At 42.8% G+C, this 26,942-nt stretch overlaps 2 protein-coding genes across 3 annotated transcripts in view; one reads left to right on the top strand and one right to left on the bottom strand.

The window, feature by feature from the left end:
* The window catches only part of LOC113446220 (solute carrier family 2, facilitated glucose transporter member 5-like), a 22,654-nt gene extending 17,243 nt beyond the window's left edge, over nt 1-5,411 (top strand). For both annotated transcript variants that reach the window (XM_087914921.1, XM_087914920.1), the window contains 4 exons: nt 842-943; nt 1,641-1,713; nt 2,594-2,721; nt 3,865-5,411. In XM_087914921.1, coding sequence (XP_087771047.1) covers nt 842-943; nt 1,641-1,713; nt 2,594-2,721; nt 3,865-4,101 — 540 coding nt within the window. In that variant the 3' untranslated portion in view covers nt 4,102-5,411. The remainder of the gene's footprint in view (nt 1-841; nt 944-1,640; nt 1,714-2,593; nt 2,722-3,864) is intronic.
* Nucleotides 5,412-6,277: 866 nt separating this feature from the next.
* Nucleotides 6,278-22,623, bottom strand: CA6 (carbonic anhydrase 6). The gene is given in 10 exon segments (XM_026715748.2): nt 6,278-6,987; nt 7,757-7,855; nt 8,254-8,377; nt 8,869-9,026; nt 10,209-10,275; nt 11,946-12,001; nt 12,004-12,040; nt 13,199-13,347; nt 19,559-19,735; nt 22,519-22,623. Coding segments are annotated over 10 exon segments (1,560 nt in total). The 5' UTR covers nt 22,598-22,623; the 3' UTR covers nt 6,278-6,373.
* Nucleotides 22,624-26,942: the final 4,319 nt, after the last annotated feature.

Raw genomic sequence — 26,942 nt, 5'->3', positions numbered from 1 at the left:
AAATGTATATAAGATATTCTATAGGTGACATTTGCCCCCAAGGAAACCAGCTAAAATGTACCCTAACATTCCACACTGGAAATGCAGATAGAACCAAGGTACCTTCTACCATATGTGGTGGTCGTGCCCAGAAGTCCAAAAAGATTGGATTAAGATATGGAGTTGGCTACAAGAGATAGTGGAAGAACAAATACAATTTAAACGGAATTGTTTGTATTGGGAATAATGAAGGGGAATTATAGAAAGAAGTACAAATATATACTATTACATATTTGGTAAAGAAACAAGAAAATTGTAGACAAAAGTAAATGAATATACTGTATATGAAGATGTATAAATGTGGATATTTATATGAGATTGAGGTGTAGAATAATGTGTAGAATAATGATGACACAGTACTGTTAAAAGTCAAGATTAATATGAGTTAAAGGTGAAAAAGATCAATAAAAATTATTACAAAATCCAAAAAACAACTGCGCTATTAACCAAGGAACTGCCAGGGATTCACTTAATGGCCAGGTTACTGACTTTATCCACGGCAGTGGTTCACTTAACGCACCTGTGGCAAGAAAGATTATGCCTTGCAAAATGGCTTCTTACTTCCTAGCCAAACTAATAGAAAAGGGGGAATTAAAAGTGGATTTTAGGAACTCTTGTTCTTCCCAGGTGTTTAGGAAAGAAATGTGAAAAACTAGAGGTTGCCAATGAATTGCATTTTTGAAAGATTTGGGGAGGGGCATGCAAAGGAAGGATGAGGGGGGGAGCTCTTCTCAGGATGGTGGTGCCTTATGGTCTTCGGTTTCCCAATCTAGGTTTTGTTTTCCTCTCCCCCCCTTGGCAGGTATTTGTCGTTGAGGCCCTGGGACGAAGGATTTTGCTTCTGGCTGGTTTTGGCATCTGTTGTGCCGCCTGTGCCGTGTTAACCATTGCGCTGAATCTCAAGGTATGTTTTTTTTTAATTAAAAAAAAGGCTTTTGATTGGCTGGAAGGGAAGAGGATCTGTGGGGAAAACCCCAGAATTTTAGCCTAGATTCTACCACATCGTGCTTCCTTTCTTTAAAGGCGGAGCTCTCCAAACTTGGTAACTTTAGGTTTGTCTTCTTTCTTTCTTTCTTTCTTTCTTTCTTTCTTTCTTTCTTTCTTTCTTTCTTTCTTTCTCTTCCTTCCTTCCTTCCTTCCTTCCTTCCTTCCTTTCTTTCTTTCTTTCTTTCTTTCTTTCTTTCTTTCTTTCTTTCTTTCTTTCTTTCTTTACTACTTACTTCTAGTCCAACCCCTCTGCTTAAGAAGAAATTTCTGCTTAATTTCAAGGTTGCTTCTCTCCTCGGTTAGTTTCCATCCATTGCTTCTTGTCCTGCGTTCAGGTGCTTTGGAGAATAGCTTGACTCCCTCTTCTTTGGGGCAGCCCCCGAGATACTGGAAGACTGCTATCATGTTTCCCCTGATCCTTCTTTTCATTAAACTTACTAGACATACCCAACTCCAACAACCATTCTTTGTATGTTTTAGCCTCCGGTCCCCTAATCATCTTCGTTGCTCTTCTCTGCACTCTTTCCAAAGTCTCAATGTCTTTTAAATATATATATATATATATATATATATATATATATTTATAATTTATCATTTCAATCCCCCCCCCACAGGCGATCTGGTGGATGCCCTACATCAGCATTGCCTGCGTAATCATTTACGTCGTGGGACATGCCATTGGCGCAAGTGAGTAGATTTGTGGATGTATGCTCAGAGGACACCTACAAATCAGCCTTCCATTTTATCCCTCTCTCCCCGCCTCTGCTTCTCTCCATTTATCCCTCCCTTCCTCCATCCCACCCTCCCCTCTTCCCTCCTTTCAAGAAGAGACTGGACAGTCACTTTGTCTGAAATGGTATAGGGTCTCCTGCTAGAGCAGGGGGCTGGACTAGATGACCTACAAGGTCCCTTCCAACTCTGTGACTGTGTATTCTAATCGAAGTTGGCTTTTCAATGCATTCACACCCTCCACTCAGTACTAAATATGACAAAGATTGTCTCTATAACACACAATTGTCCTGGACATTGTAAAATTAAGTGGCCTTGAGATTTCGTTTATTCGAATTAAAAACCCCTCATGTTTCTAGCCCACAGTGACGGTGGCAAAATTTTAACTTTTCATTTAGGAAAAAAAAAAAAGTCAATTGCGTTTAGTTCTGTCTGGAAAAAATCCCTGATGGACTTTTTGGAGCAAAAAAAATAAATAAATAGTGATTTATGAGTGATTATAGAAGCAGGACATTATGATGTAACCTGAAACAAGAAGATAAAATAGAAATGCATTTATAATGGTCAAAACATAATTCTATTTTTTTTCTCTATGTTCTGTCCTATTCACTCTTCTTTGTAGTGCTTTTATCTTGTCAAAGATCTCTTTTAATAATGTGTAATAGAATTATATATAATTACCATACTGTAGGCGTCTTTAAGCGTCTAGTCCTCATGAAGCAACCTCAACAGGGAAGGAATAGGCATAAGATGGAGCGGGAACATGAAGATGAATTAGCTTTTTTCGGGTAAAGGACGCTCACTTCCCTTTCTCTATTTCCAATTTCTTCCCTTCTAGGCCCAATTCCGAGCGTTATGATAATGGAAATGTTTCTCCAGTCTTCTCGTCCGGCTGCCTTCATGGTGGGAGGTTCGGTGCATTGGCTGTCGAATTTCACCGTGGGGCTGGTTTTCAGCTATTTGGAGGTAAAATCTTTGTAAAAAGTTTTGAAAGTTTTTGCAATGGGGGTGGGGGGGAGACAGGGTTGGCCCCGCGTTCCGATTAATGCGTGTAAACATGCGAAAATAGAGAGGAGTGACACGGTGGCCTAGAGGTGGAGTTCTCGCCTCATCATCACGAGGCTGTGAGTTCGATCCTAGTTAGAGGCAGCTCTTTGTCTCTCTGGGCACAATGAGAATATATCTGCCGAACAAAACTCCGCATTGGCAACAGGAAGGGCATCCGGCCAGTAGAAAAAAAATACTCAGCTAGCTCCATTCAATTGCCCACTCCACCCCACAAGGGATTATGGTGTCGTTAAAAGATGATGCAAAAGTTAGAAATCTGACTCTGCCCCTGTTGGAATCTGATTCCGAGGGGGAGTTGGAGCAGCTGACAGGGAGTGGGAGTGTGGCTCTGGTGGCTGTGGAAGGAACTGGGGAAGGGCACAGTCTGGCTGGGCAGAGCAGAGGAGAGGGAGAGAAAGGGAGAAGGAATTCAGAGGAAAACCCACCCTGTCTTCATTCTAGGGCACGCAGGGAGGAACGGATAAGGGAGCAGCATGGGTTATGGGGGGAGAAAGGGGCCCTGATTCCCTTCATTGGCCACAGCTGGGAAAACAGGATAAAAAGGGCATTTTGCACACAGAACCTTGCTGGAAGCAAAGCGTGAATTATCTTTGTCAAGTCTTATCTGGGTTCTGGCGTCCTCCCAACTGTGTGTGTTTCGTCTGGTTAATGGCTGACATGTAGCTTGTGTGGGTTTTCATTCATAATTTATCTGTACTTTGGGTTCGGCTGGAATTTCTTCCCTTTAAAAACTCTTCTTGGGAGAGTTTTTCCTCCGGCCGATGATAACTGGACATTGGGGGCCAAGTTGGAGGTATTAAAGGGACTTTACCTACTTTTGTGACTGTGTGGCTTTTGTGCCACGCCCCTTTGGGTCATCACAGGTGGTATGACCCACAAAGGTAATTCTTGACGTTCATTTAGTGACCATTCTAAACTACAACAAAAAAAGTTTTCCTCCCCAAATTTTAAAAAAATAATAATAATTTGTAGAGCTGCTGACCGAGGCAACTTTTATCTTCTCTTTTAACAAATATCCCCATCTTCGTGTTCCTTCTTCAGCAAGGGCTGGGCCCCTACTGCTTCCTCATTTTTGGCGCCGTCTGTTTGGCCACCGCCGTCTACATCTTTCTTATTGTCCCCGAAACCAAGAACAAAACCTTTATGGAGATCAACCAGATCATGGCTAAGAGGAACGGTACCGAAGATCCGGCCGAGAAAGACGAATTGAAAGATTTCACTGCCGTTTCCGTGCCGTACAACAAGAAAATGGATGGTGAAAGAAGCAGCGCATTGTAAGGTCTTGGCAACGGTCAAATTTTTCCCCGTGTAAAGCCACCAAACAATCTACCTTAAGCATCTCTGGTTTGCAACTCCCCTGGCGTCTCCTCTCCTCGCTGTTGGACAAAAACTTATTTCAAGGAGAAAACAGGATGACCAAACTTTTGCCATTTTTCGGCCGTTGCCTTCCAAGCTGGGCCTGGAGTTAGCGAGATTTTGCGCGGAATAAGATCCTGGGTTTGGAAGAGATGCAGCTAATCTGGGTGTAATGCTCGGGGAAAAAAAAAAAGGATTTTCCATCGGGTGGACTCTGAAAAAAATTATCAGTATTTTGTTGTTGTTGTTCTTGAATAGGGATGCATTTGGGCTCTCTTATGTGGGAGCATGTAAATAATTTTCACTTAATAATGTTGGGCTTCTGTTTTTAGATGACACCTAATTTAACTGTGGAAAGAGTCTCCCCCTCTAAAGTGGAGAGGTGAATTTTGTGACACACACACACACACAACCCAGGGGTCTTGAAGATGTGTTAGATGAAGTGCCTTTAGTTAGTTAGATGAAATGAAAAGAAATAGCTTTGCAAATGGGTTAGATTAAAAGCCTTATTTTCCCAAGTCAGGCCAATCCCTGGCTGTCTTATTATAACACAACTGCATTTTGCAAGTTTTATGCTATACCACAGTGGTCTCTTTGAAAAGTGTTTGTTTCTGCCCCAATGTTCATGAGAACCACTTCTAAATTTAACAAAACCATCTCAACTTTTTCTTCTGGGTCCCAGGCAGTTAAAAATTTGAGATTTCCTAAATGTAGAAAGGTAGCCTCTCAAGAGGTTTCATCTTAGCCAGGATCTAGCCAGGATGCTAGATATCACTCATGCATTCTTTTTGGAGGCAGATCTACAGATCCCTGCATTCAAGGTAAGCCTGCAGTGGATTTAGAGGCCGCCTTAAAAATAATTTCCACCCCAGGGGATATTTTCTACAACTGAATTTAACTTGGGCTCTGAACAATTTGCCGGTTTTCTATTTCTTTTGTCATTTTTATTTTTGCTTTCCAAAACAGGTTGATGTGTTTGTTTCCCTTGCAACCAGAATCAACTTTTTTCAAAGCAAACCTGATTTTTTAAAAAAAATATCCGCAAATTGAGAAGTAGCGAAGAGAATGTTGTACATATCTTGAAATAGGTTTTTTTGTGTTTTTTTTCTTTAGTTTCTTTTCACTGGGTATTTTCCCGCCAAAGTATGGGGGAATTATACTTTTGCACAAACAGGTGTATTTTATTTTATTATTTTGAGTGCTGCGAAATAAAACATAGTTGTTGGATAAAGCTTGGAAAGAGGCAAAGTGTTTGTTCAAATCTTGTTGTTAGCTGGGTTTGTTTGAGATCTACTTACACTTCTGAGAAGGATAAATCAAACTGCAGTCCATTGCATAAATTACATTTGAGATTTTTTTTTAAAAAAAGGGAAACCTCCAATTTAAGAATTGTCCATGTCCTTCAATTCAGTTTGGTGTTCTCCAACTACAGTGCTGAATACCGAATCATTGGATTATTGAATTATTTAGGAGATGGTGTGCAATATATATATATATATATATATATATATATCTTAAGAAATAAAATAAGGCTTGGGTTGAACTGGTGGAGAATTTATTGATGCCCCACAACCAGCAAGCCACAAATGAAGGTTTTTATATGCCATGCGGGCTTTTTAAACTCAAATTATTAGCAGGTTTTTGGTGGGGAGCAAATTCTCTGGATGATCGGTTTGCAATCTTTTGTTCATCCATTATTATCGACACCCCCTCCCCACATTGTCTTGACATGGGGCAATCCAAAGGTCGGGGCGGAGGGAGTTTGACCTCCTTTGATGGACCCTCAACCCATTCTTTCAATTTTGGGAGTAGACCTGAGACCTAGCTCCAGATTTCCCCAACATTGCACAAACGACTGTCTTTCACACCACATATGTGGGTCAGTAGGTCTCTTGGTCCTACCTGGGGGGTGGGTGGGAGTGCATTAGAGACTCTAGGCACCAGTGGGGGGGGGGGTTTCGCCCTGTAAGAGGAATGGACTTCAACTCCCAGAATTCCCTAGCCAGCAAAGCTTCCGGAGCTAAGGAAGCCCGGAAGCTTTGCTGGCTGGGGAATTCTGGGAGTTGAAGTTCACCTCTCTTATACCCACGGATGTTAGAGTCCCAGCATGGGCAAATGCAAAGATTTGGGGGGAAAGGAAAGAAGCCTGGTGGGTTTTTTTTTCTTCCAGAGACCTCAAAACTCAGGCTCTGATTCACCTACAGCTGGTGTCCGGGCCTAGGGTGACCCCGCCAAAGAGGGACATGTGTGTTTCTCCCCACGCCAAAACGTCGCCTTTCTGCTGGCTGTGTTTGCAGAGGGTGAGCTCCTGGATGTCATTCTGGTCCAGCAGCCAACTCCAGAGGTTGACGTGGCTCATCCAGCCAGAGAAGGCATCGGCGAAGACGTCCAACATGGCGTTCTTCCTTTTCCCCAAAATGGGCGTCCCGCCGCTCTGGACGATGTAGTTTTTCTGGATGTTTCGGGCAGTACCCACAGCTCCATTGACCCACAGGTTGATGGTGCCCGAGCTGGAGACCCAAGTCACGCAGTGGTGGACCCAGTCTTCCGCCCGGCGGTGGAGGTCGAACTGCACGAACTTGCCTCCGATCCACACCCCCACCGCCATGCCGACGCTGATGACCAGCTCGTTCTCGCTCTCGGGCGTGGAGTAAAAGAGGACGGTCTGCCGGCCCTGGTTGCTGTTCTGGACCCAGAAGCAGAGGGTGAAGGTTTTGAGTTGCATGGGCTTCAGCGGGACCATCGTCACGTAGCTGGCGGTGTTCTCCAAGGGGAAGTGGAAGGCCTGCAAGCTCAGCTGGTGGTGACCTGGATAAAAAATAGCCACCAGACACCCGGTCAGGTTTGCAGGGTCCTTGAGTTGGACCACCAACTGGAAGGAACCAATTTTGTTTATGGTTTCCCCTTGACTGGATCCATGGAAGAATCCAGGAGAACCTCTTGTTCATAGGTGGTCCTTGAGCTGCCACCTTAGGACCAGCCTATCTGCAGGACCCATCTCTGGCTGGTCACGCTCCCCCAACCCATAGAACAGGGAGGCAAGGAACGTTGTGAGTCCCGTCCCCTAAGGAGGTCCACCTGGCAAGACCCAGGACCTTCTCCGTGGTGACTCCTTCCCATTGGAGCATCATCCCTGCAGAAATTAGACTGGTCCTTACTCTTTCAGAAGGCCCTGAAGACCCATGGTTGTGCCAGCAGACTTGGGGAACCCAGAGTGTGAGGGAGCCCATCAAATGACTTATTTAATTGTGTACTGTTACCTTGTGTGCGTTGAATTTTGTGTTTTTACTGTTTGAGCCGTCTAGAATTTCTGGGAGTGAGTGGAGGGAGGCTATATAAAATTTCTAAATAAATAAATATATCTGTGAAATTCTCCCACTATCTTCCCTTCTCCCAACACAAAGGAACAGAAGAGAAGGGCGACTAGATGCCTTCAAGACCCAAACAGCCTGGCTTCCAGAATCCAGAATTCTTCTGGTGTCTCTGAGGGAGCATCCTTGATTTCCCAGCTGGGTTGGGAAAGAAGAGGTTGTCTGAACCGCCCTCAGGTCAACAAATAAGGAGAGCTGCTCCTTACCAGGTTTGCCTATGACGTCCAAAAGATATTTCTTCATCTCGTGAAGGTTAGTCTGTATTTTATTCAGTTTACTGGAGATGCTCTCGGGCCGACACCTTCCTAAAAACAAGGGAGAGTTCTAGTGTTTAGCTCCTCGGTAAACTTGATCCATTTGTCCATCGTATTAATGGCCCACCCCATGCCTTCAGAAATAAGTTGTATTTGTACTTTTATAGACATATACTGAGAGACAGACCTGGGAGGAGATTAGTGAAAAGCATTATATTAAAATCCTGGGCTGGCTATCCAGAGACGATATAAAGCCCGTAAAAATCCTCCAGCTGAGTTTTCTCACTTTGGTTGAGTTGGGTGGAGTCTTAAAATTCTCTTCCTGTTTCCCATCTTAAAATCCGAGCCCTGGGAATGTATGCTGGTCCTATCCAAGAGGATTTGCCCATCCTACTTGACACCCTTTAGGGTGTCCGTGTGTGTGTGTCCGTGTGTGTCCTGCAGTGTACCTTCAAACAACCGAGGGGAGAAGGATGCTTTGACTACCCTCTTGTTGAGTGGCTGGATTTGACGGTAATCGTTCCTCAAAGTTTTGTTCTTCCAGTCCAACAAGGTGTTTTCCAAGAGATCAATCTGCAAAGAAGTAAATTTTGAAGTGGGAATATATATATATATATAAAACAATACAGAAGCCTGATGAAGAAAACGTGTGTGTGTGTGTGTGTGTATCCCCCAGCAACTAAGACTAACCTGAGCACAACCAAGCCCCCACCTGAACAGAACACACCTCCAGCCAATCAGAACACAGCCAACCACCCAGCCAATCAGAACACAGCCAAACCCCCAACCAATGAGAACACAGCCCCACCCAATCAGAACACAGCCAAGCCCCTACCCAATCAAGTCACACCCCCACTAGCAGTTAAAAGGAAGAAGGAGCTGCAAGCTCACATCACTCTGAGAAGCACAGAGCCGAAGACACAAGCCTGAAGATGATGAATGAGACTTCATCGAAAGGTTGCCTAGATACCTCCAATCTTACGCAGGCAGCATAAACCTAAACCAGGATTAAGTTCAATGCATGGGTGGTATATAAGGAACCAAAAGAGGGAATGTTTGCTTGCCTGGGTGTAAGACAGCTTGATAGGTGTGTCAAACACAGTCCATATCACGTTCTCTGTACATGGCGGAGTAGTCAGCGAACCATGATAGCGGTAGAAATTGGAGAGGTTTTCTGGCAACATGGCTATGATATCCAGACTATCGAGAGTGGTTGAGTACCCTGGAAGAGAAGAACACTCCCCTGCGTACAACGACCTTGCAATGTAGGCCAGAATCAGATGAAGCAGCATTGATGGATCTAAAACGACTAATGTGTCATGATCCTGTCAGAGTCTGAATCCGAGGAGGAAGGCGAACAGCTGACAGGGAGCGGAGCAGGGAAGAGGTAGAACGAGGGAGAGGGAGTTCAGAGGAAGACCCAGGCTCACCCCTTCTTTATCCTAGGACAATGAAGAAGGGAACAATGTGGGTTGCGTGGATTATGGGGGAGGAAAGGGCCCTGATTCCCTTCATTAGCTGCAGCTCAGAATACAGTGTATAAAAAAGGAAGCTGCACGCTGTTGGGAGCAAATGTGAATTTATCTTGTATAGTCGTGGCTTATCTGTGTACCTGGCATCTTCCCAACTGTGTGAGTTTTGCCCTGCCTTCAAGTCTGAAATTCTTGCTCCTGCCCTGCTAAACTAATTACTTCAGTTTAGCTTGTTTGGACTTTAAGTTACAGTTTGTGTTGATCATGTTTTGGACTTTAAGTTACAGTTTGTGTTGATCATGTTTTGGACTTAATTTCCTGCAGTCAAAGGCTGTTCCTGGGAGTTTTTTTCTCCAGCCCAAAGGTAACCTGGACATTAAGGGCAAAGTTGGAGATAATAAAGGGACTCTTATTGATTATCTGACTGTGTTGCCTTTGTGCCGTGCCCCGGGTCATCACACAGTGTTTTTAAAATTGCCTTTAAATGGAGATGTTTGGGAACACAGGAGAAAAGGAAAGCAACAGAGAAAGGTGCTTTCTAAACCTGGTACCCTTTGGAGGTGGGAGATCGGGAATGCTGGGCTTTGTAGTCCCAACAGAGCCCAGGCTGCATGAAGGGATGTGTTTCTTCCCTGCTGATTTTTTTGCAGAGGCTGTTTTCCTACTTCGCGGGTGCCTCAATATGGCAAATGGCTCTTTGGTTGGCAAAAAATAGGCATTGATTGATTTGATTTTTCCTTTCCTTTCTAGATGGGATACTTAAAACAGGTAAAAATCTTGCATGGATGGAATTCAGTGGCTCTGGACTTCATCTCCCATCAGCCCTTGAGCAGCGCAGCCAATGGCAAGGGATTGTGGGAACTGCAGTGAAGAGAACCTGATAGGTCAGTGTTTGCATTTCTGCATCAGCCCAAGATAAAGTCCAGCCTTACCCGCGTACTTAATTTTGGCCAATTTGGCAATGAAGTCGCTGTAGTAAGCGTTCTCAAAATGGCTGCCCTGAAAACAAACAAAATTAAAATAATGACATGTCTGTATTGCCCGACTCCCCATGACAAAGGAAAATGAATTTGCCTAAATCATGCCTGCCCTTAATGACACCTGTTGGAAAATCCTAGCTGTTCTTGATGGAAGAAAAGAAAAATGGGGTTAAGTTTTGCTTTTGGGATGGGAGACCACCAGGTGAGTCTTTGCAAGTGGAACATCCCAGAAATAACGGCCATCAGGATTGAATTACACTCAAAGGAGAAGCACACATATATTTCACTTTTCTCCCTTCCTCTCCTTTTAATTTAAATGTTCGAAAATTAAAAATATGTCCAGTCTTTTATTTCCCTATGCTTTGCTGCCCCCTAGTGTTAGGTTCAGGGTTGTTAACCGAAGAATAATCATCTCCCCACTTTAAAATCTCCAAAAGGATTTTATTTTCAATTTAAAATGTTCATTTTAAACCCTAAATTTGATCATATGGCAGCCATTAAAAGGTGGGATGAAGTGCTACAATGACACTTCTTAATTTTAAAGCATTTAAAAAACAAACAGGTTTATAACAATCCCTGATTGTAAATGGTGTAGGGTCTCCTGCTTTGGGGGGGAGGGTTGGACTAGATGACCTACAAGGTCCTTTCCAACTCTGTTAATCTGAATCAAAGCCACAAGGTGGCTTGTTCAATTGTGGCTTGGCGGGAGATAGTAACCCAGCTGCTCTTAAAAACCACGATTTAAGGTTGAGCAAACCTGTCTATGAGCTGCACTTAAAACAAGCTGTGATGTGAATATAATTATAATTTATCAGATTTGGGGACCTGGAAGAAATGTGTACGTGTGTGTGTGAAGCCCATTTTTCTGAGACAGAGGTAAACAGCTGGAAAATTAAGCTGAATTCCCAGTTCACAATTTTTTTTTAAACTGCACAACAACAATTTGTATGCTACTTGAAGTAGCTGCAAAGGGCTCAAAACAGTAATTCTTAGCCTTCCGTATTGGAGAGATCCTTTTGTTAAGCAGATGTCAGACAGATGTTGGGAAGAGGGTAAGTAAGGGGAGACATTCTCTGGGAAATTGACTTTTGGGCTCCCAATTGTCCAGGGATGTTTGCATGAAAATGCCAAGCCTTGCTTTTAATTTGAAAATCAAAAGGATGCCCTAACAAAGCCATTTATTTAATGTCCCTTCCAAAGGAAGCTATTTGCCTGCAATGCCAGGATAATTTTTCTTTTAAAAAAAGTTAAGCATATACTGCCAACCTTTTCCAACCAAAAAATTAAAGCGTGCAATGGCATTGCGTTGTAAAGTGAATTAATGTATTCCAGCCAAACGCCATCTATATATACCACTCATACATCATCACAAAATCTCCAGAACCATAAAGTCTACAAACTTGACATCTGGCACGTATGTTCCTCTTGGTTTCTAGGGGCTCACTAAGAAAGGATAATTTTAATTTTATTCCAGAATTTTTTGGCCTTGGGCATAACCACCACATATGAAAGAAGGTACCAGCTGTTAGTTTACACTTCCAACATATTGGACTCAAATTTGGATATATCTTGGCCAATCACGATGCCAATGATAAAACATTTTGTGAAGGGTTTTTAGCAGATCTGGCTCTGTGCCACCCAACTTCGGTGGGCATCTTAAACTCTCATGGCATAAATGGTTGTACTTACCACAAAAAGAAAAGCCAAAACAGCCAGCCCGTCGGGTTTATTCTTCGCTGCATCAAGCTGGGGTAAGCTTCTGAATTGTAATGGACAATGTGGAGCTATGGGGGGGAAAAAATAGGTGACAAATTGGCATGGGGGCCCACACGGTGGTCATAAGTGTGAAGACCTGATTTTTGCAGTGCCATTGCAAACTTCGAACAGTCTTTAAACAAATAGTTTAACAAATAAATCAAGGACTGCCGTAATGCAAATAGTCCTTGTTCCTCGACTTACAACAGTTCATTTAGGGACCATATTCACTAATTCATGAATTTCGTTGTACGAGAGGCAATGACAATAAAGTAAATTTAAGAACAAGTTAAAGAAATGATGATAGCTTGGGCAAATTTTTTTGGGATATGCTATAGAATTAGATAAGTGGCAGAAACTGTGGGATAGGAATTATAAACTGATAACATCGACAGCATATAAAGAAAATTTGTACAAGATGTTTTATGGATGGCATCTAGCGCCAGCAAAATTAGCGAAAATGTTTAACGATAAATCAATTAAATGCTGGAAATGCCATCAAATACCAGGAACATATTATCATATGTGGTGGGACTTGCACAGAAGCTAAAACGTATCGGACTAAGATACGTACATGGTTGGAGAAAATGATCAAACAGCACATAGATTTGAAGCCTGAAATAATTTTACTAGGAGTGGTATACCAGAAAGCTATAGTAAAGAAAAACTTACTTAATTATACATGTTTTAACAGCGGCTAGAATTGTATTTGCCCAAAACTGATAAGATACCAACAGAGGGAAAAATAATTGAAAAAAATATTTGAACGTGCAGAAATGAATAGATTGACACTAGAAATTAAAGAAAAAGAAGAATCTGAATATTACATAGTATGGGATTTGTTTTACCAATGGATAGAAAATAGAACAAACTAAAAGGGATTATTAGACGTATCTATAGAGGAATTAATGCAATAAATATAATAGATTGTACTTATACTACGTATGTGGGAGTGAGATTATTGTTAAGGTGAATAAGAAGAATATTATTAATAATGGATAAGTCATTTGAAATACGTATCTAATCAACGTACGTTGAAATGGAATGGATTTTTTGTATATTTAAAAAAAAACATTTTTTAAAATAAAAATAAACTTAAATATTTGCATTAAGATTTATGATGTCCCTTCCTCTCTTTTCCCCCTCCTCCTCTTCTTCCCCAGGTAGAAACAAACAGAGTGACCTACCTCGGCCATATATCGCAACCCGTCGATCGTGTGTTCGGATCCGCTGTTCTCTTTCTCCGTACCGCCCCAGTGAAGGTGAAGCTGGATAGCTGTGAATTTCCCGGGGAGGCCTTTTATAATCTTCATGGACGAAGGAAGGTGTATGACAACTGGAAAGTGGGCAAGGAAAGGAGGGCCATTCAGGTAGTCCTTATTTTACAACCATTCATTTAACAACTTTTCCAAAATTACAGTGGCACTGGAAAAACGTGACTGACGACTTAAGCCGGAAATTTGAGTTACTTTAGATCAATCACAGAGATTTTAAGTCCCCTGCAGGAAGCAAGTAAGCACTGTTTTACTTCTTCCTTAACTATTTTTCTACTACAGGTGGTCCTTGAATTACAACAGTTCATTTGGTGACTTTTCAAAAGTTACAGTGGCATTGAAAAAAGCGAGTTAGAACCGTTTTTTTCACACTTACCACTTTCGTAGCGTCCCCATGATCGTGGGAGCACAATTCTGACGCTTGCCAACCGGTTCATACTTATGACCATCGCTGTGTCTCACTGTGAACCCCTTTTGCGGGCATCCGACAAGTAAAGTCAGTGGGGAAGCCAGATTTACTTAACAACCACGTTACTAGCTTAATGATTGCAATGATTCACTTAGCAACGGTGGCAAGAAAAGTTGCAAAATGGGGCAAAAATCATTTAACGAATATCTCACTTAAAACCACAAAAATGTTGGGCTCAATTTGGTCGTAAGTTTAGAAATACGTGTATTTCAAAAAGATTTCTCATCCTCCTCTTTTCCCCGGAGTCCCACCCTCCCTGGACAACCTGCCAGAATAAGAGGAAACGAGTTCAAGTCACGGCAACATTGAAAGGACTTCTTTTTGCAAAATATACATCCTTTTTTTAACATTTCAATATTTTCTGAACAAGATCGGCTCCTGACTTAAGATCCAGGCACAAAAGCAGTTTATTTTTTGCAGGTTGTGACTCTCGCACCACACACACACACACACACACACACACACAAAGTCAAACTTGCTTACTGAAGCTACAATTATCCAAATAGTTGTATAATTGCAGGAGAGCCCAGGTTAAATTGGGGCTGTTAGTTCAGCGGCTTTATCAAGTTTTTGCAGAGTGAGAAGGAAGACAAAACAACAACAACAACACAACATACAATAGTAATTCTCATTGGTGCCAAACTTTCTCTTGTGTGAAAAGTTCATATACCAGTCAAAAGAACAGGGTTAAAAGAATGGCATGGGGGCCCACACGGTGGTGAAGGTCTCTGTCATGACCCTAGTGGAGACTGACTCTGAGAGAGACGAGGAACAGCTGACAGGGAGTGGAAGTGGGGCTCCGGAGGTTGTGGAGGAGGCTGGGGAAGGGCAGAGGCCGGCTGAGCAGTCAGAGGAGGACCCAGGCCCATCGTCTCTCCATCCTAGGGCATGCAGGGAGGAGAGGATAAGGGAGAGACGTGGTCTATGGGGGAGGAGAGGGCCTTGATCCCCTTCAATGGGCTGCAGCTGCGACAACTGAACAAGAGGACGGAACTGCGAATGGGCGAACGCTGGAAAAAAAGCATGGAAATATCTCTAGTTTATGGTTCCTCTTTCCTCCTTCTTGTAACTGTTTGTGTGGGAGTTTTTTGTCTTCCGTCAAGGACATTCAGAGCTTGGAAGCAAAGTGAAAGAATAAAAGGGGCTTCATCTGTTTTCTGTGATTGTGTTTGTTTTGTATGCCACCCTGGGACATCACACTCTCCCTCCAAGGCTGGTAGCCTTGGACAAGACTATCCAGTTCTTCAACTAGGGATAGTCCTCAACTTACAACCACAATTGAGCCCATTTCCGTTGCTAAGCCAAGGCAGTTCGTAAGTGGCTCGTGCCCTGTGACCTTTTGGGGCCATTTTTGGCACAGTTGTTAAGTGAATCATGGGGTCATTAAGCAAATCTGCCTTCTCCCATGGACTTTTGCTTGCCGGAAGCCACCTCAGAAAGTTGCAAACAGTAATTACATGACCTTGGGACAGTGCAATTGTCATAGTACCGTGCCGGTTACCACCCACCCACACACCCAGATTTTGATCATGTGACATGGGGATGCTGCAATGGTCATAAGGTATGAGGTTGTAAGCCATTTTTTCATTGCCGCTATAACTGAACAGTCACTACCATATTTCTTCAAAAATAAGACCCTGTCTTATAATTTTTTATGCCAGCAAAAAAAGGCACGAGGTCTTATTTTCAGGGGACATCATCCACTGATTAACCTCACTTGTGTGCGTCGCCCCCAGCCTCCTTTTCGCTGCCAGAGGCCCTCAGAAACTTCTGCGGCTGGCAAGGCTTTCCTGAAGGCCTCTGCAGACGATAAGAGAGCTCAGGATCGATCCGGAGCTTTGTTCTCCGCTACAGAGGCCTTCAGGAATGTCTTTCCAGCTGCAGAAGAAATGGGCCAGCAAGGCAGGTGTGCAAGGCCTGGCTACACCTGTCCAAAGGTAACTAGTAGGGCAGCTCCACCCTTACCCCACATCCCTACCCTAGCTTAATTTTTACTCATGCACTCTGGAGTGGGTGGGATCTTAATTCGGGCTTATTTTGGGGGCAGGTCTTATATTGGGTATACGTGGGAAAATCAAGCTAGGGCTTACTTTCAGGGTAGGTCGTATTTTCGGGAAAATGGTACAAACAGGACAAAAATTATTCCAGCCCCCAAAATAGCACAATTCTGCTCATTTTTAATCTTTAAACATACCAGAGGCGAAAAGTAATTTGAGCGGCAGCTGGGACTTACTTTCAGGGTAGGTCATATTTTTAGGGGAACAAGGGAAGTCGCTCTGACCTCAGCTCTCCTGATAATTCCTGAACTTTTCCATTCAGTTGAGGACCCAGTTTATTACAGCAAAACTCACATTTGAATCCCCAGCTCTGGAATTTCTTAGTGGTCTCTCATCCATCCTTTCTCTCTGCCGCAGGTCCAGTTATATATTTTCCATGCCAAAGGCCCACCCCACTCCAATTCTCTCCCTCTCCTTTTCTAAGCCTGCTTTTTGAAAATGAAAGCCTTCCTGGTTTTAGAGTATATCAGCAAGTTAAAAAAATACGGGTTGGCTGGGCGCTGGGCCTTCTGTAATCGTCTCAAATTCTAGCAACATCGCCATTCATCCGTAATGTCGGATCTGTGCTTTTGTTGTTTATTTCTGTCTCTCTCTCACTCTCTCTCTCTCTTTTTAATGCCTCGTGCATTTGTACAAACCGTCCGCCTTACCCTCTGTTGTTTCTGGCGAGTCCACCGGGGGATTGAGAAAAATCAGCACAAAACTAGCCAGATAGAATGCGGACGGGCATAAAGAAAACGATGACGGCAGCAGAAATCAGAATGGATAACGACAGGAGCCGCATGCAATTAAAAAAAAAAAAAAAAAGCTAATGGCCCGACTTAGTTTGCAAATTAACATTCTGCTGATTTTCTTTTTAACGGGCTTTCTGATAGACCTGGAAGGCTTCCTGCAGGGTTTAAAATGGGTGTTGCACCCCAATTTTAATCCTGTTGAAAACAGGGCTCTGTTTTAAGCTGCCTTTTGCACAGCCCAGTCTTCAGACAGGTTTAAAGTCAAGTATGCTTAGGGTGAATTGGGGGGTGTTAAAAAACACTGCCCTGTTCTTAGAAATATGAGGTGAGGTTTGGGAGCCTTGAAGAGAAGGAAAAACGCAATTTGACTGTTCCAGAAAACTCTCTAAAAAGTTTGGGAAGCTTCTATTTTAGTGAATGTGGACAAGCCAGCATGTAACCTTCTTGGGGGATGTTGACAATGAATTGTAGATGTATCTCATCATAAAAATCCTGTCCCTGTTTTCATTGTACTGGTAGTCCTTGAGTTACAATCACAGTTGCCACCAGGATTTGTATGGCTAAGACAGGCGGCTAAGGGAGTTTTGTCTCCCTTTATGACTTTTTCTCCTTGCCACCGTCATTAAGTGAATCGCTGCAAGCGGTTAAGTTAGCCACCTGGTCGTTAAATGAATCCGGCTTGCCCATTGGTTTGGATTGTCAGAAAGTCGCATCCAGGGATCCAATGACCCTCCCCAGGACACTGCGATGGTCGTAAGTATGAGCCAGTTGCCAAAACGTCTGAATTTTGATCACATGACCTCCCCTGGGGACGCTACAAAGGTCGTAAGTGTGGAAAAAAATCATAAGTCACTTTTTTTCCCCAGGGCTGTTGTGACTTCGGTCACTAAATGAACCATTGGAAGTTGGAGACTGCCTGTATTTCGACATAGGTGTGTGAAACTGGTCGTAAGTAACCATTTTTCCAGTGCCGCTGTGGGAGTGGCATGGCATGGCTTGGTGGGTGTAGCTTGGTGGGCATGGATTGGTGGGTGTGGCAGGGGAAGGATATTGCAAAATCCCTTCCCTCCCCACCCCACTAACCTGCTTTGCAGCTCCATTCTCCTGTGCAGGGCAACCAAAGGAGACCCAGCCAGTCAGCTGGGACTTGATGGGAGGCAGAGAAGAGAAGCGGGCAGGGCCTGTCAGAGGCGGTATTGGCCGGTTCTCCAAATTACTCAACATTTCTGCTACCTGTTAGGATTCCGGCAGTTACCCCCAATTAAATCATGAGTCTTGAGCCAAACTTCCAAAACTTCAAAAGGATTTATTGGGAGTAAACATGTCCGGCACTGCCTGGGTGTAGCCGACTCTGAGGCACACCATTCATTGTCACCCTTGACCCTGGTTTTCCCCCCTCCCCCGGGTGTATCATAATTCAAATCCTCCAATGGGACACATCCCTAGCCCAGAGTCATCAATCAGGCTTTCCAGTTAGAATTTTGCCCGGCAGAAACTTCGGTCACCTAGTTACTATCTTTGAAAAACTATGTATGGAATGCACTTCCGGTTTGCAAGCAGCTGCACTGCTTCTACCCCTCCCTTTCTGTTGGCAACTCTAAAAAGACCTTAGAAATATTTTACGAGTTGACACATTACCCATTCTCCAGAACTGGTCAGAACTGGCTGAATACCACCTCTGCTTTGAACAGTCACTAAACGAAATGGTGGGAAGCCGTGGACGAAATGGAATGGTTGCAAACTGGCTTACAAAAAGAGATGTCATTCAACTCCTAAAAACATACCAGGGCTGGACTTAGCATTTTGCAATTGGGGGGGTGGGGGCGGGGGGAGAAAGGGGAATTGCTAGAGGACAGAGATCACCACCGAGAAGTCCCTGGCCATCACCTATTGAAGTTGTCTCTGCGATGACCCTAATCTGGAAATTTTACACACAGCCACTCTGATACCTTCTCATCTAGCTGGTAAAATGGACTTAAGCCCACAAGCTTTGGGGAGCTAAGGCTGTGTGGGTTGCCTCTGAAACTTTAAGCGACCGCCAACTGTTACTTATTCAGCTTTTATTGCCCCTTATTGCTGTCTTTCGGTGTCTGATTCTTGAAAGCACAGGCAAATTGCAAGGTTGGAAGGTGTATTTAAAGAAATAAACCCTGCGGCTTGGCTGGCCATGGCTTATTGTACCCTATGACTATTATTAAGGGTTGTACCTGTTGATTCTTGACTCTTGACGAATGTCTCTTTTCTTTTATGGACACTGAGAGCATTTGCACCCGAGACAAATTCCTTGTGTGTCCAATCGCACTTGGCCAATAAAGAATTCTATTCTATTCTAATTCTAATTCTATTCTATTCTATTCTATTCTATTCTATTCTATTCTATTCTATTCTATTCTATTCCTGTTCTATTCTTATTCTATTCTATTCTATGTACACTGAGAGCATTTGCACCAAGACAAATTCCTTGTGTGTCCAATCACACTTGGCCAGTAAAGAATTCTATTCTATTCTATTCTATTCTATTCTATTCTATTCTATTCTATTCTGTCCTGTCCTATTCTTATTCTATTCTATTCTATTCTATTCTTGTCCTGTCCTATTCTTATTCTATTCTATTCTATTCTATTCTATTCTATTCTATTCTATTCTATTCTATTCTATTCTATTCCTGTCCTGTCCTGTCCTATTCTTATTCTATTCTATTCTATTCTATTCTATTCTATTCTATTCTATTCTATTCTATTCTATTCTATTCTATGTACACTGAGAGCATTTGCACCAAGACAAATTTCTTGTGTGTCCAATCACACTTGGCCAATAAGAAGGAAGGAAGTCTGCAAAGAAGGAGGTCTGGAAAGAAGGGAGGGAGGGAGGAAGGGATGGAGGGAGGGGAAGAAAAGGGAAGGGAAGAAAAAGGAAGGAAGGAAGGAAGGAAGGAAGGAAGGAAGGAAGGAAGGAAGGAAGGAAGGAAGGAAGGAAGGGTCAGCCAAGAAAACAAACCAAATTAAATATTCACCTGAATGGCCATTGTTGGTCATCTTGAATGCGTCACGGCGGTATCCATAACCCTGGAGCTGCAGCGGTTCCAGATCTGGATTAAATCTAACTTTTGACCTCTGAATATTGATGGGGGATTGCAGTTTTCCCAGGCAGTGTTCAAAGTACGTTCCCCACTCGTCTTCGTTGTGTTCCCCTTGGATTGGGCCGGGGAGGAAGAGAAAAATGCTGTCAGATAAGGCGTCCCACAGAAACCAAAAGACGCCTCTTGAGTCCTGCAAGCAAGCAGGACAGCTTCCAGATGACCTGGAAGGTTAGTTAGTAGAACTAATTTGATTTAAATTTAAACTTAAGGTTGATTTAAATGGGGAAGGGGTGACATGAATGGAAAGAGGGGGAGGAGGAGAGAAGAAGACAAAAAACCATATAATGTGCCTTCCTTCAGTTGAAAACCTATTCGGATTAACAGAGTTGAAAGGGACCTTGTAGGACATCTAGTCCAACCCGCCCAAGCAGGAGACCCTGCACCATTTCTGACAAATGGGGCAGTCCAATCTCTTCTTGAAATTCTCAAGTGATGAAGCACCCACAACTCCCAAAGGCAACTTCTGTTCCATGGTTTGATGGTTCTCACTGTCAAAAAACCTGTGTTTAGAAGTTTGATCTTCTGGTTTCTTACTTAAAGAAAAAAAAAGCTGTAAATTCATGTCTCCTGCAATAATCTTTTCCTTATCGTTTACGAAATGAAATCGAAGATATATTGTGAGGTCCTTGGTGCTCTCTGAGCTTGGTGGGTTTTTTTGGCAGATGTCTCATTACCCAACTAGGTAACATCAGCAGTGCTACAAGGGAGTGGAGTTCACAGAGAAGACGATGACTATGGGGTCCTTAGTGCTCTCTTATCTTGGTCTTAGTGCTCTCTTATCTTTTCTTGCATTACCCAAACTAGGTAAAACATTGTCAGTGGTACAAGAAAGTAAGACAGACCTGGCTCTCTCTTTAAGCACTGATGATGTTACATAGTTGGGTAATGAAACGTCTGCAAGAAAACAACCAAGCTCAGAGAGCATCAAGGACCCTATAGTCCTCCTCCTCCTCCTCCTCCTCCTCCTCCTCCTCCTCCTCCTCCTCCTCCTCCTCCTCTCCACAAACACCCTTCCCTTCTAACACTGATGTTACTTAGTTGGGTAATTAAACGCCTATTAATGAAACTCAAAACCCTACAGTGGGTCATGGCAAGCGCTGGGAAATATTCCTTTCTGGGAAAAGTTGTTATGGAAGAAATGTTGAGATAATTTATAGGCGATAAAGGCTCTTTCTTGGCTATAATAAACTTTTGTTTAGCCTTGAAATAATTCTTCAGCCTCTTAAGCGCTCCCTTTGAGTTTCACCCACTCTCTAAGTTCCTAGCTCTGTTTGTGATCCATCCAAAAATCTTTCTTGGCGCTCTCCCTAATTTTTAGGGTAGCTTCTTGGCCATTAGAGGTTAAGAGGTATCGATCCATTCTTATTAAAGAGCAACAACGTAAGATAAAGTTTACCGGAACAAAATATCTCCAAGGAGCCACTCCGAGGAGGAATTTTTTTCTCCTCTGAAAAAAGTTTCTCCTTTGGACTTTTTTTTAATATATATGTAAAAAAATTAAAAGCAGGTTTAACCTCCTTCCATATTAATGTCCCAGAGGCGTCATGCTTTGGCTGGCTTTATGCATGGCACAGAGAATTCCCATGGCAAATAGAACAAGATTTATTGTTATTTTCTTCTTCCTTCTTCCTCTAAAAGAAGGAGCAACGTTGCAAAACATCTTTTCTTTTTTCTTTGGGATTTGACAGGAAGACAAAACGAAAAGCGCACCGACACAAGCTCGCCCTTTTGAGTTTCTGCTCGATTGGGAATTTCTATCCACATTTTTCTTCTCCTCACTCCTTTTGTTTCAAACGACCTCTCCACCTTGGGAGACCTGCCAAGAATGTGGGCGTCCGAAGAGACCCCCCCTCAAAATTAATCCTAGAGTTTTTTAAAAAAAATGTTGAATGGGGAGGACAGGTGGAAAGAACTTACCTGGTTTGAAAGGGGTGCAGGTGTGGTAAAGGCTGTTCAAAAGAGGTTTTGCTTGATTTTAAAAGCCGAGGGAGCTGCAGTTTGGGGATTTTTTGGGGGGGGAGATATGCACAGGTGAGCTAACAGGATGCCAAACCCCACCTGTAGGTCTGGTCCACTCCAGGTCTGCTGGACAATTCCTAATTCCTCCCCAGCGGGAAAACTGACCCTTAGGACTCTCAGAGTGGAGATCTAATGGAATTATTCTTAAATATTATTCTGCGCAGCCTGAATCTCAGCTCTGTGTTCGACCAACAGAACAGCGTAAAGAGTTCACACATTTTTGTTTTTTGCGAACAGGACCAACAATACAACAGTGGCTTTGGTTTTTTGGGTGTGTGTGGTGGGGGTGGCAAGCCCCTAGGTTTTCCCAAATTGTTCCTCTGTCTTGAGCCATGTTTGAATTACAATTCCTGCCCAGGAGATAGTTGGAAGTATTTTTTTCTTAATTTCTATCCTGCCTTTATCTTTACAAATCATTCACGGCAGCAGACTTATATCGATATCTTTTCCTCCCATTTCCCCATTTTAATTTTTGTTACCCTGAGGAAATATTTGTAGTGTTTCTTCACAATTACCACCCCGTGAGGTGGGTCGATGAGGGAAAGAGAGAGATTGGCTCAAAGTCACTCAGCTATTTTGTTTTGTTTTTTCATGCCAAAGGCAAGACTTGAACTCACGGCCTTCTATTTTCTAGCTGGGTGCCTTAAGCATGAGACCAACCACATGATTCTAGAGTAACTGGGAAGTAGCTAGGATTGCAGTTCCAGTCTGGGGAAACTGACATGTAACCACGTTACACAAATTTGCAACCCTACAATAGAGTTAAAAGCTATTTCTGCTCTGTCCTTTCCTTCTTTTTCCCCCCAATTCCTTACCGTGATACGTCCAGTCCAAGATTCCAGAAGAGCTTAGGTGTAGAAAGCAAAATTGGAGCACCCAGATGCTAGTCCTCATGATTCTGTGATTCCCCCGAAAGGCGGATCCGCTGGTTTTTGTCGACTCTCCGAAAAAGGTAAATAATAATTGGCTTAAACCAGCTTCTTTTTTTTCCCTCCTGCCAAAAGAATAGCAGATATTCTGTTTTCCCTTTTGCTGAGTGAGAAAGTATAAATTATATTGCGGATCCGGGAGAGGCACCGCTGTTTCTAATAGACCCAGCAGAAAAGACCACAACACTGTGGGCGAGACAGGTGGGAACTGTCAGGTGAAACAGGCTGGGGTTTTTTTTCCCCCTCGTTAGGTTATCACCCACTGCCTCCTCCATTTCCTTTGATTGGCTAGATTGAATCCTGCAAGCATTAATGTTTTATATACCTTGAAGTTAATGCCTTATGCCAAGCTGAAAGGCAGATGCTTGCAGAGGCCTTAAAAGCCAGTGGGAAGAACTCCGCAATAATAGCTAGAGGCATTTGAGAAATTCACATGGATTTTTTGGGGGGGGGGTGCGGGGGGAAATAAATCACAGGTAACCCTCGATGCGAAACTGCAACGGAGCCCCCCCAATTTCCACCGCCAAGTGAGATGGTTCTTGGGTGAATTCTTGAGCTGTTTTAACCACCTTTCTTCTCCACCGCCATTAAGTGGATCGCTGCCCTAGTTAAGTTAGGAACCCGGCTGGGAAGTTGAATTGGGCTTCCTTGTTTTGAATCACGGGACGTTGCAACCATCGTAAATGGATGCCGAGCATCCAAATTTGGACTATATGCCATGGTCGTAAGTGCGAAAAATGGTCATAAGTCACCCTTTTCTTTTAGGGCTGAGGTAGCCTCCATCGGTAAAAAAATGGTTGTAAGTCAAAGAACCACTTATATACTTTTGGGTGTCTGGAAATAAGGGGAAATTTGAGAGATGGCTATCGTTGACATGTTTGAAAAGCTCAAACATTTTGGTTTTTTTTCTTTTTTAAAAATTTTAAAAATACCTTATTCAATAGATTTATGTACATAGAATAAAATCAAGAAATTCCATTTGTCGCAAGATAGGCAAATACAATGTTCACTCTAATTGACCAACTCCTGCGTTTGTATCAAATGTTCATTCACTTATTTAAATATAATACAAAGTTTCATTCTAATTGTGTATCACGAATAAATTTACATATCATATTACCAATTTCTATCCTATCCTTTTATTGGACTTTTTATTCCTTTCTTGTCTGTCTTCCAACCAACTATACCACAAGTTCCAAATTTCGCAGCATTCTGACTCCTCTTTATGTCTGAGTTTCACGTCCATTTCTGCACATTCCAAGTTTTTTTTTTATGATCATAAATTCGGGGAGTGGAAACACCTTCACATTTCCAATTTTGAACAAAGGCAAGCCTTGCTGCTCTTAGTCTATGAAAGTATTATGTATAATAATTTCTTGCTCATTTTCTGTTTTAGGACTCCTAATAGAAATATCTCTGGTTTCAACTCAGTGTTAACTTTTGTGATTTCTTCTAACCAATTGTTAATTTTCCTCCGATATTTTGGAATTATTTCGAATTCCTGGGGATTTTTCACAGGCACGTTTGTAACAACTAAGAATTGTTTGCTGCTGTTTTGCTTTGGAGGGGGTTCTCCCTACTTCATTTATTTTGCAAGGCAGGCATTTCCTGGTGGTGCCCCATCCAGTCCACTCTTGAAAGGTTTGCATGTTCCCGTTCTTGAAAGGGACAATGGAAGCCAGTATGCCTCAAGCATTTGCACCCAGACAAATTCCTTGTGTATCCAATCACACTTGGCCAATAAAGAATTCTATTCTATCTATGCTATCCTATCCTATCCTATTCTATTCCTATTCTATTCTATTCCTACTCTCTTCTCTTCTCTTCTCTTCTCTCTTTTCTTTCTTCTCTCCTCCTCCTCCTCCTCCTCCTCTCTCCTCTCCTCTCCTCTCCTCTTCTCTTCTCTTCTCTTCTCTTCTCTTCTCTTCTCTTCTCTTCTATTATCGTGGCAACTTGTGGAGTTTAACCCCCAGAATTCCTCAGCCAGCAGGCTCCCAGGGAATTTTTCTCTTCTTCCCTCCACAGTCTTCTTTCTTTTTGTGCTGTGTCTTTTTCGAGGTCAAGTTGGAAAAAAAACAAAAAAACAAAATTAAAACCGAAGAGTCTGGTTGGGTGGGATTCTGGGCCTTGAAATCTAAGTTGCCAAGGTTGAGAAAGACACAGGTGTTTACCTTTCCTGATGCAACTTGGGAGCCTCGATATTCTCCGCCTTTTTTTGTTTTGTTTTTTTGGGTCTCCCGGGCAATCTGGGAGCTGGCCTGAATTGCTGGCATTTCCCGGTCAGCAATTTTCAAGGACTATTTACCCAACTGGATTTTGCAGGATTAGGAAATGCCTTTAGGGGCCCTGGGTTTGATCTCTGTACATTCTGCCGCTTTGCAGAACAAGCCAAAAAAAAAAAACACAAAACCCAGCATGGCCGCAGGCATATTATGAGCTTTTGGAGAAGATCACCTTAAAAGCCCGTCTTGCAAACCTGATGAGCGGGCGAAGGAAGCATCCTGACAGCTACCTCCAGGTGCTACGGGGCCATAATCCCCTCTTGGCTGGCAGTTATGCAATGACCCCTTCCCTTCAAGGAAAAGGCATCAGGGTCCCTCATTACCTGAGGGGCTAGCTTTCTAGATGCAAAGTTGGATAACTTTAATTTCTTTGGGGGGAGGGAGAGAAAACTTTTTCCTATTGTTGGCCGAGGAGGGACAAAAATAGCCAGAGAAACGATCAGGACCCGGGTGCCTTGTCCATCAGCAAGAATGCTGATTTTTCACCTGTTTACCAAATGCTTAGGAGCCAAGGAAACAACAACTTAATAGCTGGCTATCAACACCACCATTAAAAACTAAAAGCCACTTTTAACACCAGGCACCATATAAATTGACCACGCATAGAACAGCCCAGTGCAAGCATGCTGGAGACAGAATGAATCTGAAAGCTTAGAAGAATAAATCTCTTCCCCCAGGGACCGACCCAGATTGGATCCTGCAAATCTTTATTCCCTCAGCCTTATTTCCACAGGGCTTAAAGTCCAGTCGTCCTGTCTGTTGTAATGCAGTCCCAAATGGGTGATAATCCACATTTTGATTGCCTGTCGTGCATTAGGTAAGGGTTTAATTTCAGGGCTGCACCGATATTTTCAGGAGAAAATATATAGATGTATATATTTGTATAGAATACTAAGGATGGTGTATGTTTGTGTTTATTTTCATAGTCATAATGTACACTGAAGATGGTATTTAATTTCATGGTATGAGGTGCAAGGACAATAAAATAAACTAAACTAAAGGACCAGGCTGGTCAATCTTGCCCAATCTACTAAGGTCCAAAGTACAAGAGGTCCTCAACTTACAATCCCAATTGAGCCAACAAACGTCCACTGCTCAGCAAGATGGTTCAGTGAATTTTGGTCTCTTTTACGACCCTTCTTTGCCGCCGCCGTTGTTAAGGGGATCCCTTGCAGTCGTTAAGCTCCTAATAGTTGTTAAATAAACCTGGCTTCCCTATTGTTTTTGCTTAGACAGGAAGTCGCAAAAAAAGGGCTCACGTTAATCTGGGACACAAATAGGTCTGTGAGCATCTGAATTTTGATCATAGGACCATGGGGATGCTACAAAGGTCGTAAGTGTGAAAAAGGGGTCATAAGTCACTTTTTTCAATGTCATTCTAAACTTCGGTCACTAAACCAATAGTTATAAATCAAGGATTACCTGTAGTTTGGACTGGAGTAGAGATTGAGTCTTACTAAGCAAAACTCCCTTCCCCTAAACACAAATTATGCATTTTTTTAAAAAAAGTTTGTTCTATTTATTTCAATTTACTAGTGTGGAGGGTCCTAACAGCCTCTTACCCTGAAGGTAAGAGTCAAGGTTCAAAACCCAGGGGAAACATCCAAGAAACCAAACCCTCAAACTACCCTTGTTTACGCCCAATTTAAAACCTGCTTTCTAACTGGGACACCCCGTTCCTTCTTTGAGATGCAAAGCACACCGATCAGCCCCACCCTTTTTAAAAATTATGCATTTTGAAAACACCCATTCAACTGGACAGGTCAGAAAAAGGGGAAAGGAGTGCAAAGGAATAATCATTTTCTGGAAAGAGCTTCGTTGTGTAATGAGCCCCTTTTCGTTTTTTGTTATTTTTAAAATTTCCAATGAGTCGTGTGTTGTTTCTGGCCCTGGTCAAAGACAATGCAGTTTTCATTTGAATATTAAGAGAGGTTTGTTTTTTCCCCTGTTCCATCTTTGCAAATGCCAGACAGACATTTTTTTTTTTTCCAGAGATGAATGCGATCATTTTCGGCTGCACAGATGGAA

Source organism: Pseudonaja textilis, chromosome 18 (assembly GCF_049901715.1).
Source record: "Pseudonaja textilis isolate UNSWEBS1 chromosome 18, rPseTex1.2, whole genome shotgun sequence".
NCBI classification, from domain to species: Eukaryota; Metazoa; Chordata; class Lepidosauria; order Squamata; family Elapidae; genus Pseudonaja; species Pseudonaja textilis.
Note: the sequence above shows the minus strand (reverse complement) of the source record. Positions and strands in the feature narration are given on the sequence as shown.